This window comes from Colossoma macropomum, unplaced genomic scaffold (genome assembly GCF_904425465.1).
Source record: "Colossoma macropomum unplaced genomic scaffold, Colossoma_macropomum, whole genome shotgun sequence".
NCBI classification, from domain to species: domain Eukaryota; kingdom Metazoa; phylum Chordata; class Actinopteri; order Characiformes; family Serrasalmidae; genus Colossoma; species Colossoma macropomum.
Window position 1 is genome coordinate 36,495,054 of NW_023494787.1, and position 24,627 is coordinate 36,519,680.

General features: G+C 41.0%; 1 protein-coding gene across 1 annotated transcript; it reads left to right on the forward strand.

The window, feature by feature from the left end:
- The first annotated feature begins 2,226 nt into the window (after positions 1-2,226).
- efna1a (ephrin-A1a) lies at positions 2,227-24,299 on the forward strand. Its single transcript, XM_036567171.1, has 5 exons — positions 2,227-2,508; positions 19,662-19,957; positions 21,292-21,357; positions 21,466-21,555; positions 22,113-24,299. The coding sequence occupies exons 1-5, from the start codon at positions 2,411-2,413 to the stop codon at positions 22,232-22,234; spliced, it is 672 nt and encodes a 223-aa protein (XP_036423064.1). The 5' UTR covers positions 2,227-2,410; the 3' UTR covers positions 22,235-24,299.
- Positions 24,300-24,627: the final 328 nt, after the last annotated feature.

Below are 24,627 nucleotides of genomic sequence, written 5' to 3' on the forward strand. Positions count from 1 at the left end.
AGAGAAAGCCAATCTATAAATCTAGTATTTCCACAGGGTTGTAAGCTACTGTCACAACAGCTTTTGGTACATCAACAGTCCTGCCTCTACAGGTACTGTTCTCATGATTCTAAAGGTGGGCAATATGATAATATTTTACGGCTGTCCTGATACAGTATGTTATTGTGATAAGCAATATCGTGGATATTGATCATACTTAAAGAGCATTGATCAAATGCAATTTTTGTTAAAATAAGAGCATAATTAGTCATATTTCACATATGTGTGAAATGTTGAATGAAAATCACTGTGCCCAGATTTTTTGATGACTTTTTAAATGTGGCACTATATGCACATTGTGATGTGTATCGTGTCTTTAAGTGTTGTTATATCTTGGCCAAACCTACATGATCCTAATCACCATGTCACATTTTGAGGAACATGAGCAGATATCCAGATATCAACTCATGTATCCATTTTATCTTCACAAGATCAAGGTACGTCTACATTTATGCATCACCTGATTTGCATAACAATTATAGTGAAACAAATACAATTGCACTGGTTTCTATGATAAAGTTGCTAGAAGTTCCATTTGCTAGCTATGGTTCTTCTCAGCAATTAAAGGGTTCTATACGCTACCCCAGCACTGGGGCAACTTTTATGTAACATTGTTTCATCAAAACGTATGGGCAACATCTTATTCAAGGGGCAAGTGACAGACAACAGTGGAAGGCCAGTGAGATTAAAACCCTGTTCCAGGGTCTGTTGTATTGCGAAACCCATGACGACTGATGGGAGAGCATGGGCAGCTCTGATCTCCAGAGTGCATTAAAAACACTGCTGACTCAACTCACACCCACCAATACACAACCAATCCTTTTAAAGTGTGTGTAGTGGTGGGTGAGTGAGCGAGTGTGTGTATGCCTGTCTGTCTGTGTGAAGAGAGGGGGAGGGAAGGGGACAGGGGGCTTCTAACGTGCCAAAAAACAAACAGACAGCAAGATAGCCTTCAGGATCCTGAGGACGTTACCTACGGAGGAAATACCAGAGGACTGTTAATGTGCTAAAAGTCATCGTGACAGTAGCTCGTGGCCTTGTGGAAAAGCTAGCTATATGGAAACAGCCAGACAGACACAGATTTATCAAATACCAGTTTTGCTGAAAGAACGTCATGAGCCCTAATTCAAGACGCACACAAAGCATTGTGTACTGGATGCTTAACTCATTTGGCCTTATCATCTACACATGCTTAATCAATTAGCTGTGTAAATGTAAGGCGATAACTCTTGTAAGGCGGTGGTAATTAGATTTAGCCTGGGCTATTAACTCCCACCTAGATTCAAGAGTGGCTTATGATCAAGGTGGCAAGTTTGTCCTTCGTCAGCAGTGGACCTGTTTGTGGATTGAGGGATGATGAAAGCAGACACAGCTTGTTGCCAAAACTAAATAGCCCCATCAACTGTGAAACAACATTCAGTGTAGGGGTGGGCGATGTGGCAAAAAAATTATAGCACAATACTAAACAATAGACGATGTGCATGATGATATTTAGTTTTTCTAAGATTAAATTAGTTGGAACATAATAATAATAATAATAATAATAATAATAATAATAATAATAATAATAAACCTATAAGTTCTGTGACTTTATTCAATGTTTTCCAAACTGCATTGCACTAGATCCAATTAAAAAGGCCTAATTATGCTCACTTCGAAATGGAATACTCAGAAAAGCATATTGTGACATAATTTAATCACAATAGCGATACAATATCGTCATATATTTATCCCTATTTATTGCCCTACAAGTCATATTATGACGAAATAATGACGTATACACCCAACTAGTGAAACAGTGCGCTGTTTGACCAATAAGGAGCAAACCGAAATTTTGTTTAGCCGCACGCGCAAAACATTTAACAATATACTTTGGAAGAAACAGGTGGACGAGTGGGTTTTTTAAAGCACTGAACATTATTTTTCCAGAAAACAAGTCCGAACGATAAATACTTTATCTGCTTAAAACTGTACATTTGTGAAAGAAGTCTAGTCTTCGTTAATCCTTCTCTTCGCCCCCATTTACTGTTCATACGCGACTGAACCGTAGAGGGCGACAAAGCTCTCTGTGGCGTGGGGCAGTGGAAGCGAGCTCTGATTGGCTGCGTGCGCCGGGGGGGCGTGGCCTTATCGACAGCTTTTCAACAAAACTAACTCGCGCCGCAGCACTTCATTCACTAGCAGAGCTGCTGTGTAACGAGTTTATGCGGAACTGCTGACATTAACGCGAATGAAAACATTGTTGGAGTTGCAGATAGGCTAACCGAAAACTACTGGCACAGCTGCACGGGAAGTAGCTGACACTTTGTATTTCATTTTTACTCTTATTTTCTTTTTTTCTCATTGAGTTTTGGCTTACGAAGTCTCCGTCATGGACTCGCTGTGGCTTCCCTGCATCGTAGTGAGCGCCTGCGCTTGGCTCTCCTCAGCCGAGAGACACAGCGTTTTCTGGAATAGCTCAAACCCAAAGTAAGTCACATTTCATTTTTTTTTTCTTTTCGAAACAACTTTCAGCATGTTCTGTGGTAGCACACACACACACACACACACACACACACACACACACACACGCACGCACGCACGCACGCACTCACTCACTCACTCATGATTTGTAGGCTGGAGCAGGACTTTGAAACCCCACGTAGTGTACTACAGTTCAGTCTCATCAGGGAGATGCTTAAGTCCTAGTAGTGCAGTTTAGTGTAGCTTTCATTGACAGTGATATGGACATCAGATTACATGAGATGCACATAAATCCTGAACGACAAAGCTTTTTATTCATTTTGCACTAAAATACTTTCAAATGGTCGTTTTACAGTATTATAAATTGTCCATTGAGAGAATACTCTAGTAAGCATAGTGTAGTCTATTTAGATGTCCACCAGTACTTGTTGGTGTTCGGTTCTTGACACTTTGGTGTTAATAAAAAGTATTCGGAGCATGTTTCTGACTTGAGTTTATATCTAGTGTCCACTTACTTTTGCATTAAATATAAAAATCTGCCATATGTAAATGAAGTCTGTTGAAAACCATATACTACTATTGGCTGTCTGTTAGGTCTGAGTGAACTGTTTGCCTCAGTCCATGTAGAACACATGAGAACTTCACCACCCCCATCTCAGTCCACAATGAGTGTCTGGTCCCAATCCAGGTCTTGGAGTAACCATGCTTTGCATAGTTGAATGTTTTTTCCTGTTTTCAGCACACCCACTTCAGCTCCAGAAGGGCTTATTTATTAGCTGATTATGGTGGTACAGGTGGTACACCATGACCAGAGCTCTGAAAGCCTGACCTGGCCTGCTCTGTCCACAGCAGTTTGCTTGCAGTAATATCTCAAGTATAGTGAAGATAAAGTGGTAGCTTATCATCATCAGCCCAGGAGGTTTCCTGAGTATTATGACTCAAAGGATATATCAGACGTTGATAAGTGTAACCTTCTTTCTGGGGTTACCCAATGGGCATAGTGCTTTCTTTATTCTGCTGCTTTCTGTGTAACTTAAGATGTTTTTGGTGCAACTTTTTGGTAACTTTTTTTGGTAACTTTTTGCAGAAGAGTGATGTTTTCGGTGTTGAAGCAAAAAAAAAAGTGTTCACATCTATACTTTTTCTTTTCACATATCGCTCTTGTGGGAAGAAAACCTCGTATTTCCAAAATGGTAACTTTACAGGAAAAGGAAAAAACCTGCTTTACTTTTAATGTAAGTCAGTGGAACCAGACGTTTTCCCGAGTCATTTTGGGCTTTGTTTGGTTCACTCTTCATGAAATTTACACACAATGTAAAAGGCAACAGGCATTTTTAAATTACATCAAAAAATGAAAAACAACAAAAATAGAGATACGAGGTTTTCTTCTGACAGCAGCGATATGCATGCAGTTTTCTTACCCCATACTTAAACAAACAAGATGTAGCTAGCGGCTGTCATCCCTTGGATCACTGGTTTTCTCTCGACATTGGTCCTAAGGTTCCACCATCCGGCACAGTTTTGCGTATTCCTTGCGTAAACACGCCAGATCCATCTCATGAATGGCTGGATAATGAGCAGATGAGCTGGATCAGGTGTGTTCAGACTGAAGGTTCCCAGGACTGGAGTCGAGAAGCTCTGTGTTAGAAGATAAGGTGATTAAGAAGGTATCCGCTGCTGGGGTCCAGGGTTAGAGTAATCTGACCCTTATGCTGTGGGCACAGGCAGAGCCGCAGGGGGGGCAAAGAAAAACTCAGCTTTGTTGGGTTGGAGGAATTGGAGCCAGCAGTGGGAATGAATTGCAGGCAGAGACGTGACAGAAAGTTATGAATGAGAATAGAAAACTGGAGACCCAAAAGAATGTATGACAGAGCACATGGGTGTGCACTCTTGCTCTCATAAACCCTCACAGGATCCATTCTTCATAGTAAGGCATATGCCACAAAATGGAAGTGAATTACTTTGTCCTGAAAGATGTAACAGTTACGTAAGAAGCCAAATGCCAACGAACGTTCCCACAGAGAAAAGTGGAATAGCGGAGCTTGCTGTGTTTTTATCACTGGACTTTACAGCTGAGTCTTTCTACTTTCTCTCTGTGTGCTCTAATCCTACTTTCACAGAAAAAAGGAGGTACTTTTTTCTGTTAATTCTTGAATCCTGTTGTCTCAGCATCTGTTACACCCTGACTCTGTATTTGCTGAAAGTTATTTTGTCTTCCTTGTCCCTTCATTTTTCTCTTTCGTTCTCTCATTTCCTTGTAAAATTGGTAAAACTGAACAGCTAAAGTAGTAGGGCTGAACGATTTGAGGGGAAAGTATCAGATTGTGATTTTTCTCACCAATTTTGCAATTGCGATTTAAATGCAATCATTGTCTGTAAATAAAGCGCCAAGCCTGTTTTCAGCAAGAAGACAATCACGTCCGTTTCTTAGGACTTGCTGTATGCATGCTATATATAGTGTGCCACACTGCTAGTTTGTGAGTTCTATGTTATTAGGTAAAAAACTTGGACAGTATTAATTAACGTAGAATATAACCTGCGGTTTGAAAACTGCATGCTTTTAAATTGCGTTTTTATATAAAAACGATTAATCGTCCAGCTCTAAAGTATTGATCAAGAAAGAATCATTTTCAGGCTGAATAAATGCAGTAATACAGCTCAGTTTGACTACAGTGTATATGTGGGTGCCTCAGTTGTGTATTGTTTGAGAAAGGGAGGACTGAAGGGGTGTGTGTGTGTGTGTGTGTCTGTGTGTGTGTGTGTGTGCGCGTGTGTGTGTGTGCATGCCTCGGGGCAGGTTGACTCCAAGGTCGTCGGTGGCTGGGAGCAGAGCATGGCTCTGTTTCAGCATGAGCTGTGATGCTGTTATTTGACAGCTACTCTGTGTGTGTGTGTGTGTGTGTGTGTGTGTGTGTGTGTGTAGTTGTGTTTCTGGTTTCAGAGAGTAAACTCAGTGGATGTGTTGCTGCGTGCTCATGTTGTGCCTGCCTCTGCATGCTGTACTGCTCCGTCTGTTAAAGTCAGCACTGAATCACTGAGCACTGAACACTGCTGCTTCTGTCCTGAGCAGGAGGAAACAGATCAACCAGAGAATACGAGTGTGAGTGTGAGTGTGAGTGTGTATGTGTGTGTGTGTATGTGTGTGTATGTGTGTGTGTGTGTGTGTGTGTGTGTGTGTGTGTGTGTGTGTGTGTGTGTGTGTGTGTGTGTGGTGTTCCATCACTCGGTTCTGATTCACAGAGTAAATCAGACACACATTAACCTGACTTCCTCTCAAACACTACAAACACACAGATCATTCACCCAAATCTCTCTCTCCCTCTCTCTCTCTCTCTCTCTCTCTCTCTCTCTCTCCCTCTCCCTCCCTCCCATTTATATTGATGCCAAGCAATATTGAAATTGAGACTAATCTCTAGGGCACTGCAGCCCTGTTGTTTTTTTTTTCACTTTTTCTTACTTTTACCCTCTTTTTTTTTCTTTTTACACTTTTTCTACACTTTCTTTCTCTAGTTTGTTTTGCCATTATTTCTCCTCTATACTCTCTCTCTCTCTCTACCTTTTACTCTACGTGTCTCTCCCTCTCCACATCTCACTCATGACATGTCGTTCGTCTCATGTTCACCCTTCCTTCTCCTGATTTTTCTCTCTCTCTCTCTCTCTGTTCAGGACTATTGAAACCATACAGCTTTGAATTTATAGTAAACTTAAAACTCAGGTGAATCCCTAGAGCCCTGTGCCTCTTTTTCTTTCTTTTACTTTCCTTCTTCTTATTTATATATTTATTTGTTTTAACATTTTTTCTTTCTCTTATTTTGCTTTTCTTCACTTTCATGATTTTCTTTCTTTCTCTTTCACTCTACCTGTTTCTCCTTTTCCTCCACACCTCTCTCACTCCTGGCCGTTCGCCCACCGTACCGCTCGCCTCACTGGCACAAAGTTTGCTCTGCTCCTTCTTTTTTTCTTTAACTCTTTCCCCTCATCTTTCTCCCTCCCTCTCTCTTTCTGTGTTGTCGCCCTATTTCATTGCCATCTCGCCCTCAGTAAAGACTCTTTATACGGATTAATCTGTCTCTAAAGACGCTTTGCTGTGGCAGTTTAGTCAGGAGGTCCCATTCGCTGCTCCATTTCTCACACATTGGCTGCTTTCTTTTTTTTTCCTTTTTATTGAGGCTCTGGGCAGTTAAGTAAGTTCCGTTTTTTGTTGTGTGTTCCACCCCAAATTAGCTGAGCTGTCGGTGCAGGTCTGCCGGTGAACAAAGCCGGGGTTAGTGTGACCATCACAAGCCAGAGTTCATCACACAGATGAAGTACTGTTCACTCTGCCTGTCACCTTGTGTGTGAGTGTGTGTGACTGGGATGGAGACTATAACCCTGTTGATAAAGTACCGATTCGCTTTTGTTCGCTCGTCACCGTCCCATTTAACTCACCCTGTCACAGTGTGTGAGTGAGTGATGAAGTGCCATTCACTCTGTGCAGCGTGTCACTCTCTCTGTGGCTCTCCGGTGGTCTCTGAATGGGGCCGCTCGGCCCTCTCCTCTCTTCCCCTGCTCGCCGCTTCATTCTTCTCTCACTCACATTTTCTCTCTCTCTATCTCTCTCTCTCACTGTTTCACTCTTTCATTCTTTTTCTGCTTCTCATCCCCACCTTACATTCCCCCCTCTCCTCTTTTCATTCCTTTATGTGCCCCCTTTTTTCCTTTTACCCTCTTTAGAAAGAAAGGAGTGTGTAGGATTTCTCTCTCTCTCTCTCTCTCTCTCTCTCTCTCTCTCTCTCTCTCTCTCTCTCTCTCTCTCTCTCTCTCTGCCATGATCTTTTATCGTTCTTGGCAGCCATAACCATTACTCCGTATGCCCTCACTACCACTCCCTCCTTTTCTCTTTCTCTCTGTCTCTCTATCAGTCTCTGTTCAGTCAAACAGCACTTTGCTACATTAAAATATATATATACATATAATGTACATATGTATGTGATAATGTGTAAGCATACAAAATTACTTCCAATTACAGTTAACATACATGAGAGAAAGACATAGAGATTATTGAATGATTAATTTACCTAATTTTCCGCTTACCCCTGAGTTAGTTGATCAGCCAAGACATGTTTAGAGTCCAAATTTTGCTTCTTTAGTTTAGACCTGGAGCTACAAGGTTAATGCTGCTAACAAGCACTAGAACTCAATATAGCTCACAGTAAGTAGTAATAGTGTTTCCTAAACCACTTTGACAAGTATGCACAACTTAATAAAGACTGGAAGACATGGTATCGTAATTTATCACTATAATATCATGATATTCCTGATGATATGTCCTAGGTATCATCAGCACTTCTAGAACACTGAAAAACTGCATTTAAAATAAAACTGATTTAAACCAGTTATAGACAGCCTGTGAACAACAACAGCCAGTAACTAGCCAGTGTCTGTTTTGCTGGGGCATATTGAGCATTCTTCAATATGTTCACTAACCCCAGAACTAAACATTGTGATGCATATTCTGTATAATGAAATGTCTTCAGGTATTGTGATATTATTTTTTGCCCTATCACCCACTGTTACCTCCACCACCATCCTTCTCTGTTCTCTGAATAGCCACGCAGCACCTTTTGTTCTAGTTTCCCCACCTCGGCCTACAGCGTGTGATCTGGTGTTTTAATCTGAAGTCTGGTGAATCATGTCGAGGTCTCTGACCCCTGCCAGATCTGCCTCAGCTTCCGCACACACTCACCCCAACACTGTCTGCGCTGTCTTGCACTGATTGTTCTTATATACTCTTTATATAACATGTTGTCTATTATAGTAATATTGTAATGTTGATATTTATGTAAGACGTGATAAATTGTAAATATACACCCCCCTCCCAACTATACTGAGATTGTAGGATGTCAGATAAAAAAAAAAAATCAGGGCTAAGAGGTGCGTGTGTGCGTGTGTGTGTGAGAGAGAGAGAGAGAGAGAGAGTGAGAGAGAGTGAGTGAGAGAGAGTGAGTGAGAGAGAGTGAGAGAGAGAGAGTGAGAGAGAGAGAGAGAGAGAGAGAGAGAGAGAGAGAGTGAGAGAGAGAGAGAGAGAGAGTGTGTTTGTCCCCCTGAGTGTGAGTTTCCTGGCCAGCTCTTTTCCCGGGAAAACGGCACATCCTGTACGCACAGTAAACAATACCTTTCTCACACTCGCGCACGCACAAAGTCTGATTCTTACACAAGCCCGTCTCATTCACACACACTATTGCGCCAATAAATCTGCGGTTATTTAGACGTGTTGATAGGCTGTAGGCATGATTGAGTTTAATTTTTTCCCATGTTGAGTTCCATTTTCTGTGTAAGTCAAACTTAATATCACTAATAAACAAGGATGCAACAACACAGTGTATCAGATTGGATTCGTATCATTGTATCATGACTAGCATGTTAGCTTTTGGCTTTTGTGTTAGCTTGTGGTTAATATATTAGCTAGAGCTATACCAGGGCACCATTAAGCACAGACTTTGTTTGAACATATGGTACTTGACAAAAATGTTGACTGCACTAGTGAACTAAAAAATAGAAACATTAACATAATGTAAATCACTTTTTCAGCACCTGCTCATTTTTGTTGCATTATAAAAACACATGGAATCGAGACACCACTGTATTGTGTGAAATTATGAATTGTGAATCATTGCAGTCCTACCTATAGACCTAACACCACTTTTTCAGCACTTCTCTCGACATACACACACACACACACACACACACACACACACACACACACACACACACACACACACATACACACATACGTACGTTGCACCAGTTTGGTTTGGACACTCTTGTGCAACACTTTTGGACAGTTTTAGTTTGGCCTATTGTATTATTGTGAGAGAGAGAGAGAGAGAGAGAGAGAGAGAGAGAGAATTGGGGGGGGGGCTACTGAGAAGGCATATCTGATTGTCTGTTTTATTGTATGCAAATTATTTGCAGGACATGAATTTTGTGTGTGTGTCTTGGCCACAGCTAGACTGGACTCTGCTTGCGGTAAACGTGGCCCCAGTGTGTGGTTTAGGCTCGTCTGTCCACATTGTTTGTCCTTCTCCTGAATGTTCAGGATTGAAGGCGATAGGCCATTCCCACGAGGCACCGCACGCACACCACTCTGGCACCAGGCCACCAGCTTTGGCCAGATTGGCAGTGCCCCCTACAGGCCAGACAAAGCCCAGGCCCACAAACCGTTCAGACCTAGTTCACAAGAGGTTCCTTCTTTTCCACTGAACTTGATCTGCACATAATTGGAACTGCTTTAAGAGTCACTAAAGCGATTAATACAATTAAATGACTGCAAAACAGCAATAAACAATAATAAATTACAATGACACTGGAGGGAAAAGTGTCACTCTCTCTGCGTCTCTCGCTCTCTTTCCTCACTGCTGCTCTAATTTGTTTCATTGTATTTGATTTTAATTTCAATAGGGGAGCACAAAGGGTTTCGGCAGGTCAAGCAGAGACAGTCGATATTCTTGATTGGTTTTGTGCTGTGAATTTGCTCATGGTAACGAATACGACCTACTGACCTCTATCAGGGACACAGTGATCAGATGAGAGGTTTCTAGCTTTAGGGTATATCTGCTATATATAAGCAGTCCATGTTCTACTTACGATACTAAATAAATAATATTTTTGTTGTTTTGCACAGTTTGTCAGCAACCTGTCACTGGATGACTTTGTGACTAGGACCTATACTGACCAGATACTGTTTGGTTGGTGGATTGTTCTCAACATAGTGGAGTTTTGGTGTGTGTGGTGCAGATACAAGTGTTGCTGTGGTTTTTACACTAAGCTGCTAAGTTGAAAGTAAGCCCCCCATCCAAAAATATCCAGTGAAAAGTGGCTCTGTGGTCAGAAGCTGACCACTCATGAAGGGTTGGAAGACGACTAGTACAAATTGTACATCAACAGATGAGCTACAGGCTGTATAAACCAGCTAAGTGAACCTACAGTGTTGCAAATGTTTTTCAAATGAAGTGGTCCATGAGTGTATTTGATATGAGGAACGTGCATAAAAATATAAAGAACAGCATTGCAATACAGGCTGTATGGCAGTGGACAGACACATGAAGTGGGTCAGTAGGACTTTGCTTGTCAGTTCATGGTGGTAATGTGATCAGTAGCAGCAGCTGGTGTTTTTGTTTTTACTTTCATGATTCAGTTACAGATGTGTAGTAAGTTAATGTTAACCCTGATACCGTGATAACAGAGTTAAGGGAGAAAAACACGGCCTAAAAAAACAGTACAGCCTCAACTTCCTTCTATATTGTAATATACAAAAGGTTACGGGTTACGAAAGCCCTTGCTGTTCCCACCTGTGGAAGCTGGGGCATGTTCACGGTTCAATACTAGAAGAATGCTAACATCCTTATCACCTCATTTAATCAATAGAGGAAAGAGTTCAGTCATTCTTTCGCTTGGAGGAGAGAAAGGGTTAAACCAGCAAGGGGGAAAGAGAGACAACTTTTAAGGAATGATGTGGAGAGACAATAGACGAGGTGACAGATGGAGGAAAACAAAAAGATTGATGAGGAAAAGTGTATCAAGAGGGATGAAGAGAGCTGGCTGGCAATATTATCTTTAAAGGGCGGAACTGCCAGACTGGGTCTCTGTGGCAACGGTACAGGAGGCAGGTCGCTGACCAGCATGCCTGACATTCCAATGAGCTGCATTGTGATTGGTTGGAGGGCCTAGAAGAGGAGGGGTCAAACCAAGCGATGAAAGACGGACAGAGGGAGGAGAGAATGGACAGAGATGGATGGACAGATGAAGAGATGAAAGAGTGGGTCTTGGTCTTTTTGGCGTATCAAAGCACCACTCTCGCCTTTCTTTTCTTTCTCTCTCTCTTTCTCTCCTCCTCCTCTGTTTCTGTCTCACTCGTCCACACTCCCGTACACATGTGCAGTACTTGAGAACACTTCAAAAGCAGGACAGTTTGGCTCGAGTGCTTTTCGATTTTTTTTTTTTTTATTGACGCAGAGCTGAGAGCGGTTCTGGGCAAAGCTTTGCTTTCATTCCTCTTCTTTAATCTCGCCAGTAAAGCATCTACCTCTCCGCCTCTCCTTTCTTTCTCTCATTCGTCCCAAGCTCTCACTGGAACTCTCATTATTAAAGCAACTCGGTGCAATGGAGGGGCCCCCCCAAGCGCGCTCTCTCTCTCTCTCTCTCTCTCTCTCTCTCTCTCTCTCTCTCTCTCTCTCTCTCTTCATTCAGTCTTTCTTTCTCTCCCTTTCTGTCTTTTTCTTTCTGACAATTTCTATGTCACTTTATCTCTCTTTTCATTTCTGTGTTGTTTTCTGTTTCTGTATAATCTTTTTTTCTTTTTTTTTTCTTTTTTTCTTCTTTATTTGTCTTTGTCTTTTTCTCGCTATCAGTCTCCTTTTTTGACTACTTCTATCTTTCTTTTTGTCACTTTCTATCTCTTTTTCTTTCTGTCTGCTTCTCTCTTTCTTTCTCTGTTTCATTCTTTCTTTTATTCTCTCTCTCTCTCTCTCTCTCTCTCTCTCTCTCTGTGTATTAAGCAGGGTTTGCAGAGGATGAATAGGGCTATGTGGCCTCTCCGCAGCTCCAGCTCCGTAATCCAGCCGCTCCGAGCACCCGATTATCCAGCCCCACGGCATTCTGAGCCAGTCACCCGGAAGACCAACACTCACTATTAGAGGCAGCTACAAAAGTTCAGAGGAGAAAAATGTGTCCCAGGGTTTCAGGGTTAATTGAATTCTGAAAGCGCTGGACGGAGGGAGAGAGAGAAAGTGTGAAACGAAGGAGAGGAGAGAGTGTCAACAGGTGTGAGCAAACGGGAGAGAAAGAGAGAAAAGATGAAGTTCAGAGAATATACTGAGGGTGGAATCCAGTACTTTATATCAGCTAATACTGACTGGCAGTGAAAGTTACTTGATGGTGAATCAGGTGGTGAAAGTGCTTGAAAGAGTCAAAAGCTTAACCGTAAAACAGGTGAATCAGGAATGAATGACTGCTGACACATTTTTGTGTTCGGTACTCAGCCTCATATCTGTGTCTGTGTGTGTGTGTGTGTGTGTGTGTGTGTGTGTGCGCGCGCACACGTGTGCGGGTGTGCGTGGGTTACGCTCTGTGCTGCTGACTCAGAGCATTTCCTCAACCTTTTACCCCTCAGCAGGCCATCCCTTCCCCCAGAGCCCCCACATTCCAGCCAGATAGAGAGAGAGAGAGAAAGAAAGGAGGGTGGATGGACAGAGAGGTTGTATGGGTGAGGAGGGAGAAACGCAACTCTGGCTCTAAGATTAAAAGAAGAGAGATTAGCAGCACAGCAACCGTGGATTCCAGTAAAAAATTCCAACTTGATGAAACAGCTAAACAACAACATTTTAGTCATATCATTTACCGTATGCTCAAAAGCACACACCCATTTCTTCCTAAATTTCTCCCATACTTCTACTAATCAATCTCAGGTTGCAGAGAGCCTCTTGTTTGCTCTGTTTGACCACTTAATAGTGGATTGAGAAGAAAAAGAAAAAGTACAGGAGCAGAGGTGGAGGCAAGTGAATGGTTTTAGCTGTTTTATCTAATGCTGTCATTAACTGTTGTGTTAGAAATCAATTTTAGAGTTTTTAAAAAAGGCCAAGTAATAATGGACTAAAGAGATCAGAAACAAAACATGCATAGATTCCAGAATACTTACTGTAACAGAAAGGAGTAGATCTTAAAACACACATGAAACTGCTAACTAATCACAGCCAATTTACTGACCAGGTAAACTTCACAGATTTTTTTTTTTTTTTAAACGACTGTTGGTGGCAGCTTCTATTTTAACCACTGCTGCTCTTTTTTAAGCTTTTCTCTTCTAAGCCCTTTTCAAGTAAAGGGAGAACACAAAACACCAACAGCTAATGAGCATTGGTGGGTGTCAACCACTTTCTGAGATTAGTGGTGCATGTGAGGGAGAGTAAAGGGAGGAGAGACATTAAAAGGCAGAGAGTGAAAGGCTTCACTGTATGAATAAAGCCATTGATGAAGAAAACTGTAAGAGTCTAAAAGACACTGGGCAGCCCCAAGAAGAGCCACTGACCCCTTGCCTAGGGATCAACCCCCATCCCCCTCTCCCTGCTCTGCCCCTCTTTCTCCCTCTTTCTCCGCCTCGCTCCCCTCTGACTCCTAGCCCCCGGGGGCCAGGGTGGAGCAGCATAATTGCCCCCCTCTGGGGCCGCTTTAATACCCTTCTTTGTGTTTTAATTGCCCCCCCTCCGACCCTCTTTTGATGAACACATTGGGGCCATACCGCAAACAGCTTTTAATCAGGACCTTTAACAGTGTGTGTGCATTCTGGGGTTTTAAAAAACCAAAGCAAACTTTAACACAAAAAGTTACAAAGTTTCAACTTTTCAGATGTAGTAAGTAGTTTCAGGTATGCTTGCTAGCCTTGTTTTACCATTTAATGTTTCATCAGTTATTCATTCAGAGACTTTGGAGACATCAGCTTTGGCCCCTTTACCTCATTAAAAGTGTCACTGTTGAACATGGAAATTGACAATGTGTGTGTGTGTGTGTGTGTGTGTATATATATATATATATATATATATATATATATATATATATATATATATATATATATATATATATATATATATATTAGTGTGCATGCTTACCTCTGCATTAAAGGGATAAGTCACCATTCCTATTTAGCCGTATTCCCCCACTTTCTGCACAGTGCTCCTTCTATCTTTCTAAAGCCCTTCTTGGGTTGCCTTCTCAGCCCCTTTCTTCATGTCGTGTGTGTTTGTGTTGTCTGCAGTGAGGCGAAGCAGTCGGCCAATTAAAAGGGCAGTGTGTGTTGGTATGTGTGTGTGTTTGTGTTTGGAGGGCATTTAGTGAAGCCTGCAGACAGATCGTCTGTCCAGGCGGTCCGTAATCAAGCACCAACGCAGAGCAGACGCACACAACACACACTTTGATCATTAGTCCAACATGTGGAGCTCGTCTCACACACACACAAACGGGGGAAATAAAGCCAAAGTGCTACTGCCTACATTTATCAGCTTCACATGGGAGCAGCTGAAATTCTCCTGAGCCTCTTTGTGTGTGTGTGTGTGTGTGTGTGTGTGTGTGTGTGTGTGTGTGTGTGTGTGTGTGTGTGTGTGTGTGTGTGTGTGTGTGTAAATGCGTGTCAGTCTCAATCAAGCTTTTGGTACAAATATTTCAGTATGTACTGATCCATTACTCTACTTGTAAAACCTTATCCAAAACTCTTCACTGCTATTAAGAAACACAGACTGAATCGTTTTGTCCCAGGACAGAGAGAGTGAGACTTTATTAGAAAGGACAGCACAATTGCAACTTTATCGCAACTATATTGTAACATAACATACTTGCAGTGTACTTTGCTACGTGGACCATTCTGCCAAATTAGTTTGAACTGCTGTCCCACAGTGAAAAAAATTAATAACAATAAAAATACAATTTGGTACCCTAGATCCATACCCTAAATTTTTACCAGGATTATATTATGATCTAATTAAACCCAAGGCATTAATAGAGATATACAATCAATATACAAAATAATCATGTATAGGATACTTTCTATTGGGAGATGCCTGTCCATCTCAATTTTTAAGTAAAAAAAGAATTTTAGGCCATAGAGACTTATTTTAGCTACTTAGTGTAACGTTAAGAATTGTCATTATTAAAACACATTTTCTGCAATTAAGAAAATGTTAAGAAAAATATTGTGACTTCAAAGCTGTGTTTGCTAGTCATGTACTGGCTATCGTTTTGAGTTATTCAAAAGTAGCTAATATATTGTCACTACCAAAACAATCACTACTGAAACATTTGATGAAGGTTCAGTAGTGCTATGTTTGTTTTGTTAGTGGCAAAATGGAAGGTGCTATCATTTATTTTAATAAAATGAATATTAAGTCATAGAGGCACTCTGCAATAAGAAACTAGTTCAAGTCCAAGATGTGTTGTCAACTCTGACTTTGAATCAGTTTGGTGGAACGATCTCTTTAAAAACATCTCTTTACTTGTTTTATTGGAATATCCAGACACCCAAAAACATCTGTAATTGGTCACTATGTGCACAGCATGCAGTAAAACAGTCAGTGATTCGTTAATGGATCATCTACATACTGCAGACATCTGAAGTATCAGTCTTGCTGAGGCTGATGTTGTGATACCAGTTGACAAACAATGTATTAGTTTATTATTCAGAGCTCCTAGTGAAATTGTGTACGGATCCACAATCGGGCACAGTGTGAGGCCAAAAGGAAAAGCCTGATCCACATCAATGAGAGACTAACTGGAGGGGCCCAGCTGGCAGCTACTGCTGGGCCTGATGATGGATGGATGGATGAATGAGTTTTGCACAGAGCTACTACCAGATGAAAGGGAAAGTTTTAGGGGGCTGTCCAGTTTGAAAGCAGTGGTGAGGAAATTGCTGAAACAGTACCATGACTGTAAAGGTGGCTTACTATGTTTAATATGTTCAGTTTAATAACTGAAGATGTAAACTTTAGTTGTAAAAACAACAAAAGCACTATGTAGCACTAAATAAACGGGAAATATAAAAGATGCTTAAATTGATAAGTTAGTGAAAGTGAATGTAAATGACTTAATGCTAATTGGTGGATACTAGTTGCTGTTCACTGTAGGGCTGCCAGGATTTCTTGTTTTTAAAAAATCATTGATTTGATGAATCTGCAGTTATGACTTCACAATTTGTATGATAATGCGTGTTTTAAAAGTCCTTCTGCTCCCTTGCAGTAAGAAACGGAGCCTGAAAGCACATTAAATGATTATTTTTACTTTTTTTTTTTTGTTTTCTTCCAAAAGACAATCCAATTTTAGCTTTCTCCTAAAAAGTATTTTGAAATCTTTGAAAGGCTATGCCTGAATGGGCATTTTTTTTATTCAAACAAAAACAGTAAATTGCTTGATTTCTCATCTAATCACTAGTGACAGCCCTAGTTCATAGTTAACTGTGCTAACTATAAAAGTCTCTGGTGGTTAAAGAGGTATAGCGGGCATAAGTTGAAAATTGCCCACAACGGTAGAAAAACAGCTTGATCAAATACAAGGAAACAATCGGGCCATTTGCTACACTGAGCAAACACTGCATCACTATTGGAAAGCTGCCGAGAAATGATAAAGCGGAGAGGTCACCGAGGGCTACGTTAATGATCGTCTGCAGTGTAGTATTCCTCACTTGTTGTTTAAAAGACTCTGTTGTTGCAGTGCTAAACTATTTGGCCTACAGCTGCAGTGATTCTTGCTTGGGGCTTTAATCACCAACGCACAAACTTGAATTCTTTCTCTCTTTCTGGCATGCAGGTTTGTGTCAGTAGGGCAGGCAAAAGGAGAGATAGCAGTGAGCCAGTAGAGTTAGAAAAGCTGAAGGAGGAGTGAAACAAGGGAGAAGAGGCAGACAGTCAGACTGTCTCTGCTCCCTCCCTCAGTGGATGTCAAATGAAAGGGGGAGTGTGGCACAGACAGGGTGTGTGTGTGTGTGTGTGTGTGTGTGTGTGTGTGTGTGTGTAATGAGAGAGGGGAGTGTGTCAAAGTTTGTAGACAGAACAGATTTATTTCCCCGTTTTGCGCATGCCATTCCTAGGATGAGCACGTTTTTCCTTTGCATCATTTCAATTAGGGGTAGTAAATATGGCGATATGGTATCATTATCGTAATAAATTACTTTTCTAAATGTGTGTGAGAGATGCTTTTCTGAGTATATCTTGGATATGTCTAGAGCACTAAATAACTACATGCATCATAAAGAGCACCGATTTAGACCAACTGGCTAAACAGCGCATAAACAACAACAAACAATGTGTAGCTTTGCATACAACATTTGGTCCATTATGACTTGTTCCTCACCTTCGGAAACACGGATGCAAATTTTGGAAGATTCTTTTGGCCAGTAACCAGTTGTCACTAGTGGGAGATTTACATAAACTGGCAAAATGAAGGACACGGCGAATCAAAATATCAGTCATTGCACAGATAGTTCTAGTTTTAAAATCTGATTGGCTGAGCCATGATAAAGACTACCTTGATAAAAATACTTGACGCTCATGCACGCGTGTCAGCTGAATCCTGTATTAATGCGCAAAGATATTAAAAAGTGTTCCTTGTATGAACCATGGAACTACAGGTGAGGCTAGGCATTAGCATATATATGATGTAAATGGCCTGAAACTGTAAACATACCCTATGCAATGTTTTGTTTAAACTAAGAGGCTGACGACTATTATACGTTCATGATTATGTGAAAAAAACTACAAAATGATGAAATGATGAGAATATATATAAGGATGGGCTACTGAAAGTTCACTGAATGTTCTAAAGTTCTGAAGTTTACCACTCTTTACTAACCAAATTAAGATGACATAAATATCATGACTGGGTCTAAATTTGGCTCGTTGTACCCCAGTATCGATTAAATACCGGCGCCAACCACTATATCTTTCTCTATAATTTTGTACACACAGAACATGAACAAAATAGTCTTATTGCTTGGAGATGTTTGTTCTCAATATGGTCCATCATTGTAATTGTGCTATTGTCCTCTTGTATCGTGATGCTGCATTTTCACCATATCGCCCACTATCATATTCAATTATACATTCTCCTCAATAACTCACACTTGTGTGTGTTTTATGGGGGCCAGTTCCCAGTGGCTGAAGATGCAGACATCAATAGTCAATCACCCTGCATGGGATCCTGACAGCATTCTAATATCTTGAAGCAAACAACACCCAGTTCTCCTTTGGGGTGTAAGATCAATGACAACACACATTTAAACGCACGCACACACTCAAAGTTTCCTTTGTCTTGCCCCCGCTGCCCAACCCCGCATTGTAATCCTCCAATCAGCAGTTCAATATCAGCGATGAATATTCATACACTCTCTTCTGCTCTCCGTATATTCATACATCCACCACATCAATCTTTCTTTTTTTAAAGAGCTGGACTTTCCTCCCCCGTCTCGCCATTGTTCCCTCTCTCTGGCCCTCGCTGATTTCCCACTGCTCCTTGAGCACACATTTCCAATCGATGGGGGGCGATTGCAGTCGTGATTGCACTGCACTCAGCATTCAGGCTAGATGACAGACAGTAGTCGTGATGCGACGGCTGTGGCTGTGCTTTCAGACGGTGTTTTCAGTGACCTGTAATTTCTTTCACTGTCTTACTCATTCCACCTGTCAGAAACACATTTTGACCATTGTCATTACATTATTAGGCGCCTTTGAAACTGTAGTGTTTCATTTCTCTTCTCTGTAGTCTCTCGCATTAGTCTATATGATTTATTGTTTCAGATGGTGGAAATTGTAGGTTGTGTTTTGTTGTTACAGTTCTTTCATTGTAGAGTAATGATCTAAGTGGACTATTGTTCTGTTGAAATGGTATTTGTTAGTGATGCATTGCTCTGATGTACTGGATTATTACTGAAACTTGTTAGACCACAGTTTCTCATGAGCTTTGTAATAAATGCAGATCGCTCATAGACTGGTGAAAATCTAGTTTATTTGTAGATACTGGAGGAAACAGACTGCACCTCAGGCTTAATGGTTGATGAGGCTATTAGAGGTACTTTATGGAAAGTATTTGATCCACCATAAGCCCAAAATGCAGATTCTAACACCTTATTAAATAGATTGACTTTCAGTCAGATGCATTTGTTACTGTTTCTTGGCAGTGACACAAAAGGAAACACAGTCCTAAAAAGGTATTTGGTGTACAACCTTCTGCACAACAGCTTATTAGCCTGCGCTATATGTTTATGTTTATGTACTACGAAATGAGTGCCTTAGATGTGAGTTCACATACCAAGATCAATATCAGGAGAGGACTTGGATCAGTGCATCTCACATGTTTGTTTACATACCTTTTATTCTATTCTGTTCTATTCTGTTCTGTAAAAGTTAATCACATACAATTAAGCTGTAGTATCATACATTAGATGCTCACAACTCAGTCCCTGGGAAACCCCAGTCTAATGTTTCTCCTCTGTTCCAGTTTTATACATACCTGACTCAGGTAATCAAGGATGCCAATTACCTTAATCAGGTGTTGGGAGCTGGAACAGAACAAAAATGTGGACTGGATTCTATTTGTTGTACCGTGTTTAGGATATCAGTGTTTTAACCTGACCTGTCTGTCTTTTGCAGGTTCCAGTGGAACAATTACGCTGTGGAGGTGCGCCTGAATGATTATCTGGACATTGTCTGCCCCCACTACCCACTTGGCGAGGTGCTGTCACAAGATGCTGAGCGTTATGTGCTGTACATGGTGGAGCGTGAGGATTATGAGGCCTGCCGGCCACAGTCCTATGACCAGATGCGCTGGGAGTGTGGCCACCCCTTTGCTCCGCATGCACCTGAGAAATTCTCAGAGAAGTTCCAACGTTTCACACCTTTTACCCTGGGCAAAGAGTTCCGCCAGGGAGAGAGCTACTACTACATCTGTAAGTATAGTGTTATGTATGGTGAAAATGCATCCACTGTACACAGTATGTCCAAAACTAAAGACTTCTAGTTAGGGAATTCACCTACTTTAAGTGTTTGTAACATTTTGGACATATAATGTATGCTAGATGTTGTTGCTGTCATAAGAAAATATCTATATATGTATATGTACATATAACCGTGATAATAACCTCATAGACGAAGGAAATAAATGTTCTTAATGTCTAACATGTCTGTTCATTTGTAAGAATGTATTCATTTCTACTGGCCCATTTGTCATAAAATGTTCACACATTGTAAAGGGTAGCCGATGTGGTATTAAAAAAGTGCTAAAAGGTTCTCTTAAGACAGCGATGATATGTTATAGAGTTCCTCAGATGTCCAAGTGGGTCATTGAAATCAATAGACTGTAGGGAACTAAGCTTATTAACCTACAACATTTATTTTAGATATATCTAAAATATATATTTGTATATCTAAAACAGATAAGTCACACAAACATTACATGAATATTTACTAAACATGATACTGAAATACTGTAAACTGGTCAAAAGCACAGCAGTTAAGCTACTTTAATCACATTTTTAAGTGGAACACTGTTAAAGACTTGTGTTCTGTGCTTGTGAGTGTATGACTGAGTAATGCAATCCACACCCTTGACGCTCTAGTTATAGATTTATGGTACCACGAGGTGCTAGGAGGAATAGTGAGTGCATGAGTCAACTTTGAACGCCATTTCAGCACGTCAGTAATGAATAGGTCCCCTGCGTTTCGTGCAAGTCTACACTCTTGGGCTCTAAAACTGGCAACGAAACCACTACGTGTCTTTTTGGCTGCTCTGTGTGCCACACATGCTAAGTTAGGGCAGTTGTAAAAACAGGGCTTGGACTTTTGCATGAAAGTGGACTGGAGTGTGAGAGAGTAGCTTTAAGGCTCAGTTTTCAGTTCCTATTATCTCTCTGTAACATAAATAGATAGCATAGTATAGTGGAAATGAATTCGGCGTATACACTTTTGGATGATTGGTGGAACTATGAAAGGTATCGCTAATGCCCAGCTGGCTTTTTAAGGTGTGCTGTAGGGCTCTTTGTGAAAGAGGCTCAGGAGAAATTAGGGATTAGACCACACAGGGTTATAATAGATGGTATGACAGGCAGTTCACAGGTCCAGATGGCCAAGTCTTGAGCCTCTGGCTAGCTAAAGAAACCAGATTATCTACTATGTGATGGCTAAGGCCATTAGTTTAGCCTCTAATTAATGCTAATTGTCTCCACCTCCTCTCACTCTTTCATCCTCCCTTCAATATTATCTTTTTCTTTTGTGTCTTCAACAGCTAAACCACTGCACCACCATGGACAGGAGTGTCTGAGGCTGAGGGTGGACGTGGTTGCTAATGATGGTGAGTATCGCCGCCCTGCTGACCCGGTGGTTAAAAAGCAGATTTATGATCTGTGGCATTGTCGTGTCCAGGCTTTATGCTCATTCGTTCTATTTCTCTTCTGTTCAGGATCCCAAGAGGCTAGGGTTGGACCAGGCAAAGGAACCAAGACTGGAAGTGGAGGAGGAGCTCATACTACCTCCAACAGGTTACCAGCAGGTGTGCATTTATTCATGCATTCTACACAGGTAGCCCACACAGCTCTAAAGACTTTCAAGAAAGTTCCATGAAACCTAATTGGCATGACCAAGGCTGGACTGGACTGAAGTATTATTCATAATAATTCCTCCATTTTGGTGCATTTAGTCAACTAGCTAACTCACCAGCTGCCAATCCAGTCTCCCAATACCATGCTGCATCTCTTTTCCGTATTCATGTATAGCCAGCCAAGAAAAATAGATACATCATATATTGTGTTAAGACAATTGTTTTTTTTTTTCTGTTTTACATATTTACCTTTACACTGCCAGAGCAGTTATGTTACTGGTTAGCGACAGAAATTTACTTGCTAAAGTTCACCAAAGTCAAACTTACGGCAAGGTTTGTCAGAAATGTTACTTGTAACATGAAAGACAAACATTGCTTGAGGTTGTTTCTTTATCATTTTAGTTAGAGAATTTAAACTAGTGTAAACTGTCTGGATCACAATTGCTACTAAAAGTTATTCATGCTTTATACAAGTAAGCGCTAAGCTCTCTGTTCCCTCTCCCTCACAGATGATCCAGTGGTCCTGCCCGAGGTCCAGAAAAGTGTGCGAACAAACTCAGCGGTCACAACAGCGTCCTTGACCATCCTCACAACACTGCTGCCTGTATTATTATTGCTGGTCCTGCAGTAAGAACATTTAAAGGACTACACACCCCAATAGACTTGTCTCTAAGACTACAACGACGGTGGCCTGTGTCAACCAAAAACACACAGGAGGAGTTCTCAAAAAGCCCAGTGCTGGCCACTAGGGAAAGCAAAACGGAAGCACTCCAAAGCTATTCAGCCTAAACTGAGAGAGTTTACTGGATCTAAGAGGGCTTGTTAACCCTCTTACCTTTCTACAATCCTGGGGAAAAGGGTTTTTTGTTTTTGTCTGCAAGGATGCTTTTCGTGAAGGAAAAAAAAAACTTTTCTCAGACATTACCCAAGTGTAACTTTTGGACAAACCCAAATCTTTGTGCTCAGTTCTTGGAGGAGCAGTGAGCTGAGGAACAGCAGAGGAGTTCAGGAGTTTTGTCCAGAGACAACTTTAGTGTAGTAGATACTAGGTCGACGATCTCATGAGCCAAAGACCACTGAGCTTCTCTCTAAAGTGTACAATGATCAAACCTTTTGTTATTGTCTATTGTGTTATTCCAGTGGGATTTTTCATGTAGCAACAGAGAAGCAGGGTCTGTTTTTTTGTTTTTTGTTTTTTTTCAGATCAACTGGACTGGAGTGTTCATTATCAGAACTAAATCAATTGCCACAAGACACACATGCTGACACTGCAGACACACACACACACACACACACACACACACAGTCTAGCACACTCCACTCACCAACACACCCCGTCTCGCTTTTGTACATGTTTTGTTTAAAACGTTAATAAGTTATGAAGTGTGTTGCGGAACAAATTGCTGTATATAATGAACAAAAGATGAAAAATGTTTACTGTGTGAAACAGAAGGAGGTAGAAAGGAGTGAATGAGAGTTTTCCTGAGAGAGTGAACGAGCGTGTGTATGTGAGAGAAGGAGAGCAAGAGGGAAAAGGAAGAATTCATGTTAATCAGCCAAATAGACACAGTATTCCCAGATTGTACATTAGAGGAGGAGCATGATGAGGCCAGATGTTATCTCATAAAGAGAACGTATGGGGACAACTTGAGAAATTTTGGGCTAAATCTGGGTGGAAACAGGCTTATTAGGGTTAGAACAACTTTGTGAAGGCAGAGCTCAAAACAGGATGATGGTGCGCTTGTCAACATTGTCCAGTGGACAGCAAGCCTGTCATTAGCCCATGGATGTAATGTAAATTAGCGTGGCTGAAAAGTCCAGTTGAGCATGTTGATGTGTGCTGTGTGAGCAGAAAACACATTACATGTGGTAAAAAAAGTCACATATTGTAAGGCAAAGATGATGATAGCATTTTGCCAGCTAGTTTGTTTTGCTTGTGTGCTCCAGAGCACAGACTACAGGAGTTTGGGCAAATTTTAGAGCATACTAAAGCTTATTTGGGTGAACATTTTAATCCATATCCAAAAACAGTCCAACCCAACACGCAATTGCATTTTGAGTAAAACCAGAAACTGACCCAAACCGGCCCATCATCACCCAAAAATCCCCCAAAAAAAGATGTTTCTAATGATAATGCTGGTTAAAATACAATGTAATGAGAACAGCAGCTGCCTTTAGGTCTTAGACAAATGAAAAAAAATACAAATTTATTAATCGAGCAGTGTTTTTGAGCAACATTTCGAACACTTTTTTAGTCTGACCTTTCAATAAACCGCAGTTCTCACTTTGAGCTGCTCAATTCTGTCAGCAACGCAAGTGGCTGACTCCAGCATACCAGATTAAAAACAGTTGTAAGGTAATGAAAGTAGGAAAGAAGAATAAGGTAAGGAGTAAAATTTAAGCTGGGGGTGAAATCTCTTAAAAGAAGGCTGAGAGCCCAAATGTAAAATTTGAACCAAGCTGAGCCCACCATATTTTTTAGAAAAGAAGATGTGAGCAGTCGGGTCCCGATAGGTTTGGACAGATATATTAAGCTTTTGGGTTTACTCATAGTCTTAGTGGTGAAATCAGAGTCTAGCACCAGAAGTTAAGTTGTCCCCAGGAGTGTATTCTCATTACGAAATCACGTCTGGCCCTGTGAGACTGGTGGTACGCTGGCCTGCCAAGTTTGGCTAACATTTAAAGTGAACCAAAACCTACTTCTTCCATCTTTGAACAGTTTTAATAGGACCAAACTACTAACTTGCAGTCTACAAATATATTTGCATAGCAAAAACCTATGACAATAACACTTGTGTATATAAATATACACAAATCACACACACACTCCTCCACTACAAAACAAAACCACTACACACTCAAACTGACAACACAGCATCCAGTGTAGCTGTTGTAGCGAAGTTCTGAACGATTGTTTGTACGACTGACGCAGGTGTACATGACTAACAGTGAGTTGTTCCTATCATTTTTTTCCTCAGATCTTACCTGTATTTTGTACGTATTATGTAAAGTGTATATTATGTA